Genomic DNA, 18,080 nt, shown 5'->3' with positions numbered 1-18,080 from the left:
TGTCAGTTAGGTAGTTACATATGGTAGCGTGCGAGGCCATGCGACGCCCAAATTGACCCACGAGTCAAGGCACGACATCTGTCTATCTCATCTTCTTTGGTCGCGAGCACCAAACTGTCCATCCTCGCAGAGCTGGAGACGGCCATGTTTCTTGATGACAAATACCGATTGACCAGCGCCTGCATCGTCTACTCTGGAGTAGTACTTGCCGCACTTCGCTGCTCTGACTGCGAAGACCTCAAGGGCTGCGTTGTGCGTGCTTGCGTCCGTCCGTCCTTCTACACTGGGAGCATCTTGCAAATGGGCCAATGGCACGGCACGTCTGCCCAGAACCAGAACGCAGCGGGCTGAACCCTGATACGGAGTGCTAGAGCTGGAGTACAGGCACGAGTAAGCTGGTTGATGGGCTGCAACGTTGAAGTGAGATGAGGGGGACGGCAGTGATCGTCTTGCTTTTCTTTTTTTTTTTTTTTTTTTTTTTTTTTTTTTTTTTAAAAAAAAAGGGTCAAGTGTCGAGCTCTACGCGTGGCTGTCCATGTCTGCTTCGAGTTCGAGGAACACGGCATGCTCAACTACTTTCGCAGCTTTGGCACAGGTAGACCTTGCCGCATAGGTGACTCCATGCGTCACAATGAGCACCATCTCAAGGAAATCGACAGGTACATTTTTGTCTTGGACATCAAGAGGCCGAGCCCACGGCCAAATCGGTTTATGAGCCTTCACTCAGGAGGTCTTGTAGGCGCGCATTGGCGTCGCATCCGGCTTAGATGCGAATCGATATCCCGTGCTCGGTACGAGGTATCCGTACATAGGCGTCGAATGGACTCTTCTTTCGAACTTGCTGACGTTGTTGTTCTCTTGGAATTCGGATCCGGGTCCAATGGTGCTGGCTGAACAACGGCCGTCAGTTCATGTGAAGAGCGGTCCGTGGCACAGCTTGATGGTGGGTGATGGTAGTTACCTGGTAGTTCCAGCAGGGCGCAAAACGACTGCGATGATGGACGCAAAGCTGACCTTTCCAAGTTGAAGTCGAGCGCAAAAATAAGTGGCCCCGGCAAACATCGACTGGTTCTCGCGCTGGGCCGTCTGCCGTCTGCCTGCTGCCTACGTTCAATGTCGTCGGTCGCAGGTGGACAAGTGCCTACTACCTAGCCAGGTCCCCAATCATCCCCGTCCCGGTACTTGGTCTCCCCATCCGCCCCCCCTTCCGCCTCCCCATCCGAGAGCCCGTCCGGTTCCACCCCCTGAGTTCGTAACGACAGCTTTTTGCTACGGGGGGAAAGAAGGGGGAAAAAATTAAAAAATCAAAAAAAAAAAATCGTGCCGGCTCCTACCGCGATCCTTCACTCCCTCGCTCTTTTGTTCCAACCTGTGCCTCTTGCCTGCCGTCTCTCTCTCACATGAGAGCAGCAGCAGGCCTTTGACAGCCGACTTCTCTTGTCCGTGGCCTTGCATGAAACTTGGACGACTCCAGAACTTCCTTTACTCACCAGCCCTGGAGCTTATTGTGCCGTCTCCTTCCCCCCACACGTACCAGACACGTTCGTTATCAACCTCCCCCCTTTCTTAATTCTCTAACCTGTGCACAAGACGCTCCTTATGCTTGCCGCCGGAAACACCTCCATGGCAGGAGCCCGGCTCTTCAATTTGGCTGCGACGAGCTTCTGACAATTTCACATCCTGGTGATATAACAACACATTCCGGGCCACCGGCCCTACCTTCGTCGCACTCAGACCCCTCAGCCCCTGTTTCCTCGAATTCCACACCAACCAGCTCGCTCGCCGCTGGCCACGCACCATGGGAACTGATATGGCGTCCCCAAAATCCGAAACGACCCCTGCCAAGCTCAGTGCGCCCAAGGACAAGAATTGCCCCTATTGCAGGCAAGCTTTTACCTCTTCGTCCCTCGGCCGGCATCTCGACCTCTACATCAAGGAAAAGAATCCCAAGCCGCCAGATGGCGTACACGATGTCGAGGCCATTCGAAGAATGCGAGGTTGCATCACGAGGCGGCAAGCCCGTGGCTCTCTTGGTGCGCGCAAGGATTCGACTCCAGCTGGAACACCAAAGCCTGTTCCGAAACGCGAAACATCCCACCGAGACGTTGAGTCTCTCGGTGCTGCGTCCACACCAAAAGACGGCACCTATGCAGCCGACTCGACTGTCAGCAAGTTCCCCTTTTCTCCAAGGTGGCAAGCTACTGGTGTCATCAACAATATATCCCCCAGGGGCTCTTGGGATGGCGATGCTGGGCCAGAGGCAGTGAAACGACCGGGAATCCAGCCGACACTAAGCAAGCAAGCAGTTCAAAAGGCCCAGTTGGACGTGAAGCAGAAGCTGTCGGACGCCATGGACACCGCTCGAGCTGCAGAACTTGCCTTGAGAGAGCTCCTGGGCTCGTGGAGAGCGGCCAAGTACGTGTCTGTTTATCCCGTGTGAAAACGAGTCGGCTTCCTAGATTTGCCCTCTAACCAGTCGTAGGCGACACATTGATCATAGCTCCATGCCGTTCGACTTCGATCCACTCTCCCTCGACTTTCCCGCTCTCACATTGCAATGCCTGCACCCGCCGCCGACCCTATTTTCCTCCACGCAGCATCCCACCTCTACGTCCTGGTCTGTGCAATCCCCGGGACAGCGGGAATTCAAGGCCTTGCAGTCGTATTTCGATAATGAGTTCAGAGCTTGGAGAGTGACTTGTGCAGCTGCCACAACAGCGGCATCCGAGGAACTGGCCTACCCTCCCAAGGGGAATCTGCAAAAGGACACCCGCGACGCGGCAAAAAAGGCCGGGAAAGTGGCGGGAAATCTGGAGAGGCAGGTGGAGGAACATCTGCAGTCTGCATACACTGTGTGGGATTCGCTGCCTGGGCAGCGTCGACAGGAGCTTTGGATTCTAGAACTTGCGCGCGGAGTTGGCAGGAAGCACAAGGAAATGGAAACAATGAAGGAGCTGCAGCATCGGTTGACACAAGAGAATGCAAACTTGAAGATGCAGGTTGATCAGCTGAATCGTCTGCAGCAGCCCCGCGAATCCAAGCCCCTGTCACCGTCGACCATACCGATAGATCGCGATGTGATAAGCTATGCGTATGAGCAAGGTGTGAAGGGTGGAAAGAGCGTCGGTTTCGACATGGAGGACCACCATCTGGATATCGCAACGGTTGTCGCCAAGTCGATTGAAAGGTGGAAGAACGTAATTATGTCAGCTCGTGTAACGTCGGGCGGGATGAGTGCACAACGGCCATTGGACCAACCACCTCAAGCACCAGTCAATTTCAGTAGTCTGTCGCAGTCGCAATCGCAAGGCCCGTCTCAGACGACGCAACAACAACAGCATCACCAACCTCCGATCCAAGCCGGCAGACCCAGCAGTGGAGCGCGATTGTCTACTGCTAGTGCGTCCGAGCCCGTCAGCGAACACACAGCCCCAACCGCCAGCACGACTGGGCCACCATCGATGGCCGAGCAAGAGGAAGAAGAGGGAGAAAGAGGAGAGAGGGACGATTCTAGTGATCAAGATGCGGATGCCGAGATGGAAGACGACGACAGCTTCGTCATCATGAACACGTCTCCAACAAAACCGGCACACGCACCAGTGGAACAAACCGCGACCGTCGAAGCCCCCCGGACGCGGAGACCCGTTCAACAACAAGGCGCTACACCAGATATGCAATTCGTGATGCAAACTGGAGCAGGGAGTCCTGTTCCCCGGCCAGCCATGACTGTGGCCAGGTCAATGCCTAATATGAACAGGGCAATGCAGAGGAATCACATGCATGGCAGTGACTTGCCCGTGATGCAGCAAGTACGTGGAGATGTGTACATGGAACAATGACGCGTCATTGACGACTACATGATAGCAAGACGACCAAAGGGACAGCCAAGGGGAGAACATCTTTGACCATGGGAGACGTGTTTGAGGAATAATGTTCAAACCGGTGTCGGGGTGAAAAGCCACAGAGAAAACAAAAAGTTGAATGAACACGCCCATTTTATACGAGTCGCGGACATTGTAATGACTAAGGAGTTCTTTTTTTCTTCTTCTTCTTTTTTTTTTTCCATTGTAGCGGCTTGTGCGACTGCCTGTGATGTGTTAGTACGAAGAACAAAAGTTTTCGGTTGGAATTCTCAGGCCTTCATTTCTATTTTCTTTTTCATCTCTCCGAATTCGGTCCGTCTGCACATCGGGCGAGGGGGCACGCATGTCAATGAGAACCAAAGACTTTAATGCAAACACACTTTATTTTGTAGGATACATGGAAGTCTAGAGAAAAACTGAGCCGAGAGACTATGCTGAGCCGGGCCATGACCTGTGCGCACGCGTCTCGCGGCGCAACGCGGCTGCTTCGGTCTTTGTATATACAACACTGGTAGTACATCTTCACTTCTCGCCCAACTAGGAAGTTATTCCTTGAGCTTCTTCAACCGCTGCTCAATCAGCCGCAATGTAGGCCTGGGTGCCCTCAGCCTGTGCGCCAAGACCAGGGCGCCTGTCAAGACGGCGAGGCTGCCAGCCTGGTGGGCTGCGGCCAGGGGAATCGGCACCATGTAGATCAGGGTGCAGATGCCGAGGGCGGCCTGCAGGGAGACAAGGTGGACCAAGCTCTTGGCCCCCTTCTTCGCATCCTTGGGCAGAGCGGCAGCCACGCGACCCGTGCGGGAGTAGGCGAAGAGGGCCAGGATGGCACAGAAGGTCGAAACGGCGAGGATGCGATGGTCCAGTTGAACGGTGCTGGGATTCTCGAGCATGTTGCGCCACCAGAGGTCGGAGCCGTCTGCCTTGCGACAGTAGAACTCGTCCCAGAGCTCGGCTTTCGGCGGCGTGAGGCCCACCCCCATCATGGGGAATTCGTTGTAGATGAGGCCCGCGTCGAGACCGGCGACCAGGGCTCCAGACATGATGGTGATGAAGGTGAGGGTTGCGAGTGCAAAGACGGAGCGGCGAAAGGTATTCAGGGCAGGGTTCTGGAGGGCCCGAAGCGCGGAGGCGGCGGCTTTGGGGTCGGCGAGGAGGCGGCGTGTGCGGAGGATGGACAGGCCCGACAGGAGCATCCACGAGTAGCAGACGAAGGCGGTGGCGAGGTGCGCGGTGAGGCGATACTGGGAGACGCGAGGGTGCGAGCCGGGCGCGAACAAGTCGTCCCTCAGGCCGGACTTGACCATCCACCAGCCGATGACACCCTGGAAGCCGATGAGCGCGGATATGCCGACGAGGTTGAAGGCCATCTTGGTGGTGACTCTCCGACGGGCAACGAGGTATACGGTAGGCAGAACAAAGGACAGCCCGATGAGGCGGCCCCAGACGCGGTGTGCCCATTCCATCAAGTAGATCTTTTTGAATTCGCCAAGGGTCATGTGTGGGTTGAGAAGCTTGAACTCCGGCGAAGCTCTGTATTTGTCGAACTCGGAGTCCCAGTCTGCTCGGGACATCGGGGGCAGCGAACCGGTGACGGGGCGCCATTCGGTGATGCTAAGTCTGCGTTTGAATTCATCGTTAGACGGACCGTGGCTGTGGGGAATCATTGAACATCCATCAGGTGAACATGCCATGCGTACCCAGACTCGGTCAGCCTCGTCAGACCTCCCCAGACAACGATGCCGAATACACTGACGGCGCTGCCAATCAACCAATATGCCACACTCTTGGGGTTTGTTTTGGGAAAGACAGCCGCCTTGGCAAGTTCCCGGGCGTGCGGAGATCTGGATCGCAACGCAACACGGTCTGCCAGCGTTCCCAGCGACGTCGCGGGCTTCGCATCGGCAAAGCTTCGAAATCGCACGCCGTTCAGAATGCGCGATACGAAGCGTGGTTGTGGCGCTGGTGTGGTTTGTCGGAGGCATTGGTTGCAGGCGAAGAACCTGGAGGGAACCTGCAGAGCCAGTCGCCTTGTTCCTGGGATAATGGGGTTCATCTTGCCTTGCCGTGCTGGTATCCAGCGACAAGCAGACGGTCGACGAGCAACAGAGAGGAAAAGTCACGTCCATCATCGAAGCCTCCCCCCCGGGGTCGGGTCTCCCACTCATCCGACGGGTCCACCGCCGACTTGAAAAGTGGAACCGCGCATCGGCCGCCGTTCACCGCCCAATTTTCTTTTACAGACGGCAGAAAAGTGGTGCAAGGCCCTTCTTACTACCGGCCACCGAAATCCGAAATCGTCCTCACGATTACGAGCACAAGAACAGGACGGCCACTCGTTCCGAGCAGCATGCCGGGGCGACAATCGCATGGCCGGCCGCTTGCCGCCGCGCCCAAGACCAAAGCGGGCGGGAAGAAGAGCTCCAAGGCGAGGTCGCAGAAGAATGCGCTCAATGCCTTTGGAATTGCCCAGGATATGTACCCCAAGAAACAGAAGAAAACGCCGCGAGCAAGGGAACTCGATGCCGAAATCGAGAGAAAACATGGGCGAGACGAAGACGAAGACGAGAAACAACAGCCCGGAAGAAAGAAGGCCAAGGGTCCATCACCAGCCGACGGCGGCGGCGAGGATGGCAGCGACAGCGAAGGCAATGAATGGCGCCTGGGAGGGTTGAGGGACGACGACGACGATTCTGAAATAGAGAGCGACGACGCATTTGGAGACAGCGACAACGAGAAATTTGAGGAGTACTCGTTCCGGGGAAGCAAGTCCAAGCCTGTAGGTTGCTAGGCAATTGCACCTTCACCGAGAGTTTTGCTAATGATTGTACTGCGCACAAGAACAATGATCCCGAAGACGACTCGTGTGATGACCAAGGCGAAACGCTCGGCGCGGACGCCATTGATTTGGCGACCGCTCTGGATCAGTGGGAAGAAGAATCAGACGACGAGCCACAGGCAGATGACGAACCTGGCTCTGGGGATTCAGAAGAGGAAGAGGACGAGGACGAGGACGAGGACGAGTCGGAGGATGAGGATGACGACGACGGTGCTGCAGCCGATGCCGAAAAGTTGAATGCATTAAAGGGACTCATTTCACAGTACGCCGGCGACAAGGCTGACGACGACGAGCCGAAATCGAGCGCCGGGCAGAAGCTATCTCTCGGGGACCTGGGCCTTTCTGGGCTGAAGGACCCATTGATGAAGAAGTCACTCAAGCTGATGAACAAGGAGGCCAAGGAAAAGCGACCAGGTGCAGCCAAAAAATTGGCCGTGCCACTATCTCGACGTGAGCAAGGTCGGCTGGACCGAAGCGTTGCATACGACAAGACCAATGAAACCCTGGACAGATGGACGGAAACCGTCAAGCAAAACCGCAGGGCCGAACACCTCGTGTTTCCGCTTCCTCAAAACTCGCCCACTGCCGGCCTAGATACCTCGGAGATTCAGCCTCTCAGCTCAGCCAAGCCCAGCAATGAGCTCGAGTCTGCCGTCATGTCCATCATGGAGCAGAGCGGCCTTTCTATGAACAAGGAACTCAAGCCCAAGCCCCGAGAGTACGATGAGGAGGGAAACATGCTGTCGCGAAACGAAGCCCTGGCGCGAAAACGAATGGAGCGAGAACTCAACTCCAGGGAAGCCAAGCGAGCCAAGCGCATCAAGAAGATCAAGAGCAAGGCCTACCACAGAGTTCACCGAAAACAACGGGAACGTGACGAAATAGCCGCCAAGGAAGCCATGGACGAAGCTGGAGAGATTGATTCCGAAGAGGAAAGAGAAGCGCAGGACCGCCGGCGCGCGCTGGAACGTGTTGGCCTGCGACACAAGGAGAGCAAATGGGCCAAGATTGGATCCAAGACAAAGCGTGCCCTCTGGGACGACGACTTCCGCACCGGCCTGGCGGAAATGGCCAGGAAGGACGAAGAGCTCCGCCGACGGAAAGAAGGCAAGGCCGGCGTCCACGGCGACTCTGACTCGGATGCAACCAGCAGTTCCGGCAGCGATGGCGATGATGATGACGACGACGATGACCGTCTCCGCCGCCAGCTAAGGGAACTGGAAGGGGAGGGGGAGGGGGAGCCTCTGACGAAGCTAATGAGCATGAAGTTCATGCAAAAGGCCGAAGCGGCCCGGAAACAAGCAGACGACGACACGATCCGTCAAATCCTCCGCGACCTCGACGGCGACGCCGCAGACTCCTCCTCCGACGCGCAAGCCGACCGTGAAGTCGGCCGCAGAAGCTACGGCAGCGCAGACGCATGCGCCAAACCCGCCCTCGAAACCTCGGCCCGCGCACCCAAACGCACCCAAGACACAGACGTCGACATCACCATCAGCAAAAACACCGCCGCCGCCGCTACCAAAACGCACCCACCAGAAGAAACCCCGTCCTCCACAACGGGCGCCTGGTCGCGCAGCTCTACGCGGCGCAGGAAAGCCTACCCCCTACGCGCCGAAGACCTTGATTTGACCGCCAATGTCCTCGTCGCCTCACAGCCCAAGCCAAAACCCTCTCACGGCAACAGCAACGGCAACGGAAACGGGAACGGCAACAGCAACGACAGCGACGAAGAAACCTCCGAAGCAGAGCAGCACATGCCCCTCGCCGTCCGCGACCACGCCCTCGTAGCACGCGCCTTCGCAGGCGACGACGTCGTCGCCGAGTTCGCCCGCGAAAAGGACGACATGGCGCAAGCAGACGATGACAAAGTCATTGACAACACCCTTCCGGGCTGGGGATCCTGGGTCGGCGACGGCGTCAGCGCCCGCGAGAAGAAGAGGCACCAGGGGCGCTTCCTCACAAGGGTAGAGGGCATCAAGAGGAAGGACCGGAAGGACGCCAAGCTGGACAGGGTGATTATCAACGAGAAGAGGGTCAAAAAGGTACAACATCCTCCCTTCCCTGAACTGGCATTGCCCACTTCCCTTTTCCATGCTACTGCGTCCTTGTCTGGGAAGCGACTAACGCCACGGAAAATAAAACTGAGCTTAGAACGATCGCTATCTCGCGTCCCAACTCCCCCATCCTTTTGAATCAAGGGCCCAATACGAACGGTCTCTTAGGTTGCCCGTTGGGCCGGAATGGATGACCAAGGAGAGATTCCAGGATACCACGAAGCCAAGGGTTCTGATGAAGCAGGGCATAATTACGCCAATGTCGAAGCCGACTGCCTAGGCTAGTCGGATGGCAATAGTTTTATTTAATCTTTCATGGCTTGTTGTTTCATGACAACACCTATAGACGACATATATAGAAGGGGGTGCATTTCATGGCGAACATGTGGTTGGGAAGAAATACAAGTCGATTCCTCGACGCCGTGGGACAAACACAGTCCGTCGTGTTACAAGACAAAACCACAAAGCAAAACCCGTCTAGCGAGCTAGACAAGGCGTCGTGGAGCCAATGACTGGCCAAAAGTTGGTCCCTGGAGCCCGACACCGATTTTGTCAATAAAAATACACAGATTTTGGTACAATAAACGCAAAACCCAAGACCTAGGTGTTGTGGCCAATAAATTCACACAACGACCTTGTACGCATTTTTGGGACTGTTCGTCATGAAGATTTGCCAAGCAATTGAGGCAAGTGCCCGTCAAAAGCGTCGCTGGGCGTGGCGTAGAAGGCGACGGCGATAATGATGTAGAGACCCAAAAGCATAGCTCCTTCAAGATAATTGGATTTGCCATCTTGGACAGTGTATGTGACGACAAGGACCGAGACAGCAAAAGAGACGGTTTGAACTAGACATGGGAATTAGCATTTGTTGATTTTTTGATGACAAGGGTTCCAAGGAGGGAGCAAGCCTACACGTCTCAAAGTGCAACGACATGGGCTGCCCAATGATCCATCCAACAATGACGAGGAAAGGAGTGACACCGAGAGCAATTTGGATACTGGAGCCAATGGCGACCCCCATAGCCAGGTCCATCTTGTCGCGGAGAGCCACGACCACGGCAGTGACATGTTCAGCAGCGTTACCAACGATAGGGATGAGTACCAGACCGATAAAGGCCTTGCTGATATTCGCCTTCTCGACAATATCATCGATACTTCCAACGAGATAGTCGGCGCAAATGGCCACCAGAACGGTGACAACAACTAAAACTATAGTAGCAGCAACAGGCCCTATGTCTGCTTCTTCTTCGGGCTGGGCTTCCATGGTGGCAGAAACACGTCCTATGTTGGCTTCTTGGTCAGACTGGGATGCTTGCTGATCTTGCTGTGCTTTTGGTCTGAAAAGGTTGCTGTGAGTTCGGAGTTGGAAAACGAGGTACATGACGTAAAGAAGCAGCAGAATAATGGCAGTGCCTCTTGACAGGATGAGGATGCTACTGTTTTTGTCTTCTGATCCGTTCTGAGATAGTACAGCGTATAGCTACACAGACGCAGTTAGCAACACAAGGCCTTGAGCTTGTAATCTGACTGGCCCATGCATCACTCACGGTTGCAGGAATGACAAGAGAGGCGGATGACAGTGCCATAAGGGAGCATGTCGTCTGGGCGACGGCGCCAGAGAAGGACTGCTCGGTGCCGCCTCCATTGACACCTCGGTGGACCAATCCACCGAAAAGGAAGCACATTCCCATTACCAACAGCAAGTTGGACAAGATGGAGCCGAGCATTGATGACTGCACGACTTCGATCTGGCCATCCTTGAGAGCAATAATGCTGACCTTTCAAGACAATAAGCATGAGTTTTCGTCAGGATGGTTTCCTCGGACAGAGGCGGCGGCACACAAAGGGCACATACAATCATCTCCACAGCGTTGCCAAATGTCGCGTTCAGCAAGCCGCCCAAGGCATCGCCCAGCTTATCTGCGATTGCTTCGGTCGCAAAAGAGAGAACTGCGGCAAGAGGAATGATGGCGAAGAAATTGATGGTGAAGACAGCGGTTGAATTCCAGTTGAAGGCGCCAGCGATGATGCCGATAGGAACCGTGACGAGGAGGACATTGACATAATCTTTTGCACCATGTGCAGGTTAGCGGTAGAATAGATGGGAGATGAGAGAAAGGATGAGGCGAGCAATCAACTTGATACAAAGGCCAAGTTTCGATGGTACTGAGGAGACTCACTGCTAAGGAGAGTTGCTTTGGTGGCATGCCAGACATGCGCGGCACTGCGCACGGCAAACGATTCGCTGTCGGTTCCAGGCGTATGCACGGTATCCAAAAGGAAGGCGCGAAGGCCGGTTTTTCGCTGGCGCTGCGCATCACGGCCGGGCTGAGCCGATGCAGCAGAGTCGCCGTTGATCAGCGGTGTATGCTCGTCGGCACGCGGCGAAGGTCTGTAAGACATTTGGCGGCGGAGCTGTCTGTACGACTGGTTGACTGCGGCATGGGCAAAGCAGGCGTGGATTAGCACAAATCGACGGCCGATTTTGAAGAGACCAAAAAGAGAAAAATTTTCAAAAAAAAAAAAAAAAATTGAACGCAGCAGCTTCTCGATTTTCACACACACCCAGCCTTGGGGTTGGTCGGTCGGTCGAGAGCGCCCTGGAGCCTGAGAGGAGAAGGAGGAACGTAGGCCAAGGCGCTCCTGCCAGCACCGCACAAGACGCCAAGCCGCGACTGCGCCTGCCAAGGACGTAGTGGTAGATACTAGTAGAGCTCGCGTGAACCAAGCTGAGAAGCGGCGACCGGAAGCGGCCGGGGCGCGCGACGATGCATGGAGCGAGTCTATCGAGTCTGGACAGGGAGCAGGCAGCCAGGGGCAGAGAGAGGTTGAAGAGCAAAATGAATCCATGATTAAAGCGTACCTGCTATTACTCGGAACTTGGTACCCGGTACGGCGTGGAAATAGATGCTATGTGTACACACGCAATGCAATTGCAGGTGGCGAGAGAAAAGTCACAAACGCCGCATAGAGTCATGGATGTCAATGGGTAAATACCCGGATACGGAGTCACGAGACAACCTAGTTATCTGGACGGCTACTTCCAAGACCCTGGGCGTCCGGGGCCAGTGGTCCGTCTATTTTCATGGCGTCCAGTGAAGGGTGTGCAAGGGAACGGTCTTTGTTTGAAACGAGGGCATCTCGAAAGAACAATCGCGGCCATGGTTTCAAGCATGGAGACTGGGCCCGAGACTGCTCGGGAGCCTTGGGGGTGATGACAGCCACAGAACTTATGGCTCTGTCATGGATGATGAGCATCACTATCAACCAAGCATCGCACGTGACCAGGTCCGCGTCTGCAAGGAACGAATGCATGCATGTATGTATGTATGCATCATGTTGGTGATGACGACGACGACGACGACGACGACGACGACGACGAGGAGAGACGTAAAGACGAAAACTCGAGACTCAACTTACACAAGCCGCCAAAAACCATTGCTTCTGGTTGAGAAAGAAAAATTGACCACAAAGTCAAGGAGCAGAGCAGAGACGGGGCTTTTGTTCGTGACCAAGGTTTCAAGATTCGAGCTCGGGGCCCAACCAGGGCGTTGCTTTACAACGGAGAGTGCGGCGTGGTGGGAAAAGGACCCAGCAGGGCAGCGGCGCGATCCGATGGCAATACGTAGGGTACAGTACAGTGTGGCTCGGTCGAAGTAGGCAGGCGTTTTCGCGTGGGACAGAGGACCGAGGTTGATGAGATGGAGGAGGAGGAAGAGAAGAGAAGATACTGATGCGGCTCATGAGGAGGAGAAACAAGACGAGCCGGCGTCTAAAACAAACTCGAGTGGGTGCTCAAGTCGGGAGTACTTAGTAGCCAACAGGGGGCTAAGCGAGCCACCGGCGCCCACTGGGGCTCCCAGCTGGCAGCTCACAGTTCCCAGTTCCAAGCTTCTTGATTGTTATACTTTTACCAGACAAGTACTTGGGTATCCATCCATGGACGTACGACGTTACGTGCCACCCAGGTCAATGGCCAATGGGCAAAATTGAAAGTCCTGCTCGCCAGTCGCTTCGGGCAAAGCGCACCTGTTAGCTGTCCCTTTGTGTTGTCCTGTCCGCAACTTGCGTGTGGCCAGGAATCTCTCGCCCGTCGTGTCTTGGCCTTGCCTTGCCTTGCCGTGCATTGCATTGCATTGCATTGCATTGCATTGCAGCGGCATGCGACCAAGTACCTACAGACGTACCCACGTCCCTCCCCTCCCTCGATACCTGGGTGCTGCTCCGCAAGGTACTTGTCGTCCCCCGCCCCTGGTCCTTGCGTGCATATGTGTCGTCCTAGCGCGCCCCTCGCTCTTTCCGCGTCTGTGATCCGGCTCGGAGGCCTCCAAGCCAGGATCCTACATTGACGTCACCCTTGGCGGCTCCCCCGCAACCACCAAAGCCGCCGACGCTCCAACGTTCCAACTGTTCGACACTCCAACGCCCGCCAAGCCTGCTCCTCTTTGTCAGTACTTACGGCCGAGTAACTACTAACTTAACTACTACGTAGTTCGTACGTACCCGAGAGCAGCCAAAATAAACTAGAAAATAAGCTCCTTGCGAGGCAGGGGCCCAACCCCGCATCTCAGATTCAGATTCAGATTCAGATTCTCAATTGCCCTCCGCTATCAAGCTGCATTTCTATTCTCTATGAAGCATTGGCCCAATGGCCTTTGAGTTTTTTTTGTTTTTTTTTTTCTTTTCATCGACGGCAATGGCCCTGGCCTTCCCATCAAAGGCACCAGCCCACAAAATAACCTCACGGTCTCTCTCTCGGCCACTCGTGAGTCGTGCCATCATCCTCTCCTTGAAATCCAACCTTAAAGACTACATAGACAAACTTCCTCACAGTCACGTTCCCGTCAACAAGACCATAACATAGGAGCTCTTGCTCGACGCCATTCACCATCCATGTAAACAAGGCCATTCATCACTCGTCACCTTCACAGACAACCAAGCGCTGTTTCCTAGTCAGTACGCTGCTCAACTTCAGTCCTGCGCGTCGTCATGACAGACCTGCCGAGTATGCCATGAACCAAGTCATGGATGCGCCCCCATCTAGCCACTGGGGATCAAAGTCGCGCGAGGCGAAAAATTCCCATGCCTTTCTTGGTTCAATAGTGGCGTAATTGCCGTAAACAATCCCTTTCCAAGCGTTACGAATACTGTCAGCTCGCCCCTTGTCGAAGAATGCCTCCCATTCCTCTCTGACGAATTTTCTGTCCCGTACGAACGGCGTTGCTGCCAGGATTGGTATCATGTGTATGCCCTGAATAGCCTCGATGCTGGAATCAAAGTACGTCGAATGATCAACCTTGTTCTCAAAGAGAATCCCCGCCACTTTGTTGCCAATAAACTGCTCCGGTTGCACTGTATTGTCTTTCTTGTACAAGTAGTAGCTCTGCAAGCTCCGTGAAATAATGGACAGCTGCAGATTTCCCCTGCACCACTGGTAAGCACTCATCTGTCTGCCATTACGTCATATTGCGCCATGGCAGCTTTACCCACCTCATTTCGAGATCCGAGTCCTGACTGACTCTCCCCCACATTTTGAGCGCGTAGGCACACATCGTGTCCTCAGAGCTAGACTCTTGGTCCTACATCAACGTCAGATGTACGTCCGGCACAGAACAAAAGAAGAGATGACCATGGCCAACCTTGCCGTCCATCGCGGCATAAAGTCCATGAGCCCAGCTGTGACCGTGATACCAGTCAAAACTGCGCCACAAGGGAAAAAATTTATCGCCTTCGCTCGGGTTCGCAACGTCGCGGACCAGTAGATTCACGTAGTCCTTGTTCGCCTTGGCCCATTCTGGATCAAGATGGCCAATGGTAGCTGCAGCCAGGATGAAATAACCGTAGTGGAAGTGATGGTCGTTGTAATAAGTGTTTCCGAAATCAACTCCGGCGTCCCCCGTCACGTAACTCGCTGACGAGACTATCCCTCCCCAGGCAGCTACCCACGCCGCCGTTAGCGGGAACTCATAGCCATCAATTTAAAAAGAGTCACTTGCTTTCATATACCAAAGGAAACTTTTGCTTGTTGGCTGCAAACGTCCCAAAGGCCGCTTTCAATCGACCCAGTCCTGTTTTCGCCAATTCCTCGTCACCCAGTAGTTCTTGGACAACGTATAATATGGTCGCGAATTTAGCAAGGGCCTGAACCTCTCGCTTAGCCATGGAACCCTGTAAATGGATTTGAATAGGTCTCACCTTTCCGCTGAAATACATTGAATCCAGATTGATCTGTGCGACCATGTTTTGTGACAACTCCTTCGCGGCCGCGGCGCGAATTATGCTTCTGGTCCTGTTCGACAAATCTTTCATGGGTCCCTTTTCTGGGTGCCAGGGAGCAAAATCCATCTCCGTGGGCATGTGCAGCTCGACCATTGTCCATTCCGTGCCCCTCACCAAAGTGGCAACGCCCTTTGTGGTTGACTGGAGACGTACCTCCTGAACTCGCCTCATCGTCTCACCGTTGAAGGACGAAATATGATGAGGCAAGGCAAACATATAGAGATGGCCCAACTGATGTCCACCCTTCTGGAACTTGAATTTGTAGGAACCCTCTTGCCCGAATGCCGATCCTGATAATCCAACTGTCACTGGGTAGATCCCTGCTCCATCATCCAAAATTTCTTCAGAGCCCTTGCTGACGGGATCTTTGCAGACTTGTAGTATGCCGTAGAAGGGATGCTTTGATTCGGCCGTACTGTTATTTATGACCTTCAGGTCCAGCTCCTCACCTTTGGTTCTCCAAGCATACACTCTCCACGTTGTTTCGTCCTCCAAGTGAAAGTTGTATTTTGTGACATGCTCCTTGGGATTGGTGTTTACGCGTGTGACAGCCTTGAAGAAAACTCCCGATTGAATCAAAGGCACAGAGCCATCGAACTGCGCCGTGATATACGCCATTCCCTGGACCAAAGGAAAGGATATGGATGGCTGTGCCGTTCCATCCTGGCTTAGGTGGACTCTTGCGGAGAATGCTGTGATGCTGTCCATCGAAACAGTGGTTTCATTTCCAAGTTCCTTGGCAGATATTACCATTGACTGAATACCGATTGGGTTCAGATAATAGGACGATGCCCCGTCAAACTTCACATCGCCGAAGACTCTCTGGTGTTCCTCAACATGCGAACAAGACATGCCCCAGCTAGTGCTTCCGCCTTTTCCGCCAGCCCATGCCACGGAATATGGGAATGTGAAACTTGGGCCTCTTTGGTCACCCAAGAAAAAATTGGAATAAAACTTGTTGGTTTGCAGCGGCGCCTGCGACTGGATTCCCTTGCGGCGAACAGGATGATCGTGGCGGATAGATATGTTGGACGGCGGAGGTTTTGTATCTACAGGCGTATCAAATATGTCTCGAGACACCATAGTGGACGATGTTGTACGAGCCGAATTCTCAAATGTGTGAGTGGCCTTTAGCGTCGAAAAGGTGGTTTGCGCCGTTTGAAAGATGTTCAAGAGCAATTCTGCTGTTTTCTTCCGTGAAGTAGGCAGGTATGCCGCGATATTGTCTACCGTAGCTGGCTTCTGATATTTGATGCTCGGCAAAGCATATAGGGTCGCACTCGATGCGGTACGTGACTTGGCTCCCACGATCTTCGATGCTTTGTGATAACTTTGTATCAAGTCGGACTTTTCACCCGGACTCTGGATTGGCGTGGGTATATTGGGTGGCGAGGTTTCAATAGCGGTTCCGATTCTCGAGACCGATTTCTTACGCCAACGGTCTGTCGAGTTGTTGTCTTTTCCCAGCGAAATTTGTCGAATTCCACTCTTTGAAGTCCCCAACGTGTTGATATACCCTGTTACATACGTTAGCCAGCAAACCCAGGGAACCAATACCATATGAGACTTCATATCGAGTGTGTTGCAAGTGAGAACAAGGTGTGGAATTGGTTCGATTCAGGATGCAGAGGTCGAGGTCAAATCAGATGCCCATGCAGGTGGCTGGAGGAGACAAAGGCCTATAAAAAGGAACTGCCGCGATTCTTTTGCACAGCATTCCAGAGATATGCTGGTTGCCATGCCGTTTTGTAGCGGCATTGATTCACTTCTCCGGGTATCCAGCCACCTAGCTAGCCAAAGGACCGGAATGTGATCGACTACGGCAGATTTATCGCACGTACCTTGATAACGTGAATCAAATTTTCAACCAAGGGAAGAGGTTGGTGAATCTAATGGCATACAGGCGATGCGATGCGTGAATTCTTGAATTTTTAGGTGATGTATGTGGCCGTACTGCGATCAAGGTTGTGACGGGGTGGAGGTGTGGAATAAATCTACTTAAGTACTTTAGTAGGAGGAAGAGAGATTCAGTCACGCAAGGCTCTCGTCAGACTCGTGCAAAGAAAATTCCCTGATCAGGAAAGAGAAGTTATGTTCTTTCTCTCGAGGCCATCGAATCGAGCACATGGCTGCCAAGTGTGGAAGGAGCACCTGACATTTGGCTTTCGTGACCAATGTGAGTCGGGGATGTTGTTGTCGTCCGCGCACGTGTCTACCTACCATGTCTCATCTTTGTCTGACTTTTGATAGGCTCCAAGATAATGTGTTTATTCGAATGGCGTGAGCCAACAAAAACACCAGGATGCTGCACCGGACTCCCTGGTCTACTGCAATTGTCGCCGCCAGGCCAATGCGTCGCCGCGTTCCCCTCAAAGCCGAATCTATCTTCTCCGTCAAATGACATCATAGGCCCAGAGCGCTGTACTTCCCTTTAGTTGACCCCTCGAGTATCAATTGCCTGACTCTTGCTGTAGTATCACGTCTCAGCTTCGCCTTCTCTTTCGCCCGTGCTTCAACGGACTCGTGAGGCGAATCTAGCTCTCGAGTCCTTGCCGCTCTTTTCTCCGTACCCGTGCAGGCCTCTGAAGTGGCTGCAGGCCGCTTCTTCTTTCTTTCTGTACCGGAATGTAAAAGCCGGGATTCTTTGCGACAACGACGAATTTCCTTCTCGGACAGGACCCAGGGATTGTCAAGAACCTGAAGGCGAAACCTGGATCTCCTTTCCCACATTTCAACCTCTTGAGCCGTACTCTTCACGACTGCCAGTCTCTCAATCTTGATTTGTTTCTCGCCCCTGAAGGTCGACAGGGCGCCTTTGACATCGACTACGTCGCCGACGTCTATGTTGGCATATGTTCCAGGTAGATCCAAGGCATGCACGACGCTGGGCTTTGGCGCATCGCCGTAAGCTGATCCAGGATGGTATTCGGATGTTGCAACATTGCTCACTGAAGTGGGTGGTTGCATATTGACCAGAGCCTCAATACATTTCCCACTGCTATCGTCAACGGTGAAGACGCGTCGGCCAACGAACTCATCGATTGC

General features: G+C 53.9%; 5 protein-coding genes across 5 annotated transcripts; 2 read left to right on the top strand and 3 right to left on the bottom strand.

Moving 5' to 3' along the window:
- Positions 1 to 1,798: 1,798 nt before the first annotated feature.
- On the top strand, positions 1,799 to 3,839 carry MAM_00799 (uncharacterized protein; the record flags this gene model as incomplete). The annotated part of the gene is made up of 2 exons (XM_040819598.1): positions 1,799 to 2,415; positions 2,483 to 3,839. 2 exons carry the CDS (start codon positions 1,799 to 1,801, stop codon positions 3,837 to 3,839), a joined length of 1,974 nt encoding a protein of 657 aa, XP_040682863.1.
- A 569-nt stretch (positions 3,840 to 4,408) lies between these two features.
- Positions 4,409 to 5,916, bottom strand: MAM_00798 (Heme A synthase/Protoheme IX farnesyltransferase; the record flags this gene model as incomplete). The annotated part of the gene is made up of 2 exons (XM_040819597.1): positions 4,409 to 5,513; positions 5,561 to 5,916. The coding sequence occupies 2 exons, from the start codon at positions 5,914 to 5,916 to the stop codon at positions 4,409 to 4,411; spliced, it is 1,461 nt and encodes a 486-aa protein (XP_040682862.1).
- Positions 5,917 to 6,210: 294 nt separating this feature from the next.
- MAM_00797 (small nucleolar ribonucleoprotein complex subunit Utp14, putatrive) lies at positions 6,211 to 9,041 on the top strand (the record flags this gene model as incomplete). The annotated part of the gene is made up of 3 exons (XM_040819596.1): positions 6,211 to 6,639; positions 6,702 to 8,744; positions 8,925 to 9,041. The coding sequence occupies 3 exons, from the start codon at positions 6,211 to 6,213 to the stop codon at positions 9,039 to 9,041; spliced, it is 2,589 nt and encodes an 862-aa protein (XP_040682861.1).
- Positions 9,042 to 9,416: 375 nt separating this feature from the next.
- MAM_00796 (calcium/proton exchanger) lies at positions 9,417 to 11,159 on the bottom strand (the record flags this gene model as incomplete). Its single annotated transcript, XM_040819595.1, has 5 exons — positions 9,417 to 9,601; positions 9,669 to 10,236; positions 10,304 to 10,534; positions 10,612 to 10,823; positions 10,937 to 11,159. 5 exons carry the CDS (start codon positions 11,157 to 11,159, stop codon positions 9,417 to 9,419), a joined length of 1,419 nt encoding a protein of 472 aa, XP_040682860.1.
- Positions 11,160 to 13,681: 2,522 nt separating this feature from the next.
- MAM_00795 (glycosyl hydrolase) lies at positions 13,682 to 18,002 on the bottom strand (the record flags this gene model as incomplete). The annotated part of the gene is made up of 6 exons (XM_040819594.1): positions 13,682 to 13,698; positions 13,755 to 14,179; positions 14,247 to 14,335; positions 14,396 to 14,719; positions 14,763 to 16,552; positions 17,606 to 18,002. 6 exons carry the CDS (start codon positions 18,000 to 18,002, stop codon positions 13,682 to 13,684), a joined length of 3,042 nt encoding a protein of 1,013 aa, XP_040682859.1.
- Between the last annotated feature and the right edge of the window lie 78 nt (positions 18,003 to 18,080).

This window comes from Metarhizium album, assembly GCF_000804445.1.
Source record: "Metarhizium album ARSEF 1941 chromosome Unknown scaffold_1, whole genome shotgun sequence".
NCBI classification, from domain to species: Eukaryota; Fungi; Ascomycota; class Sordariomycetes; order Hypocreales; family Clavicipitaceae; genus Metarhizium; species Metarhizium album.
This window is presented reverse-complemented; position numbering and strand designations above follow the sequence as displayed.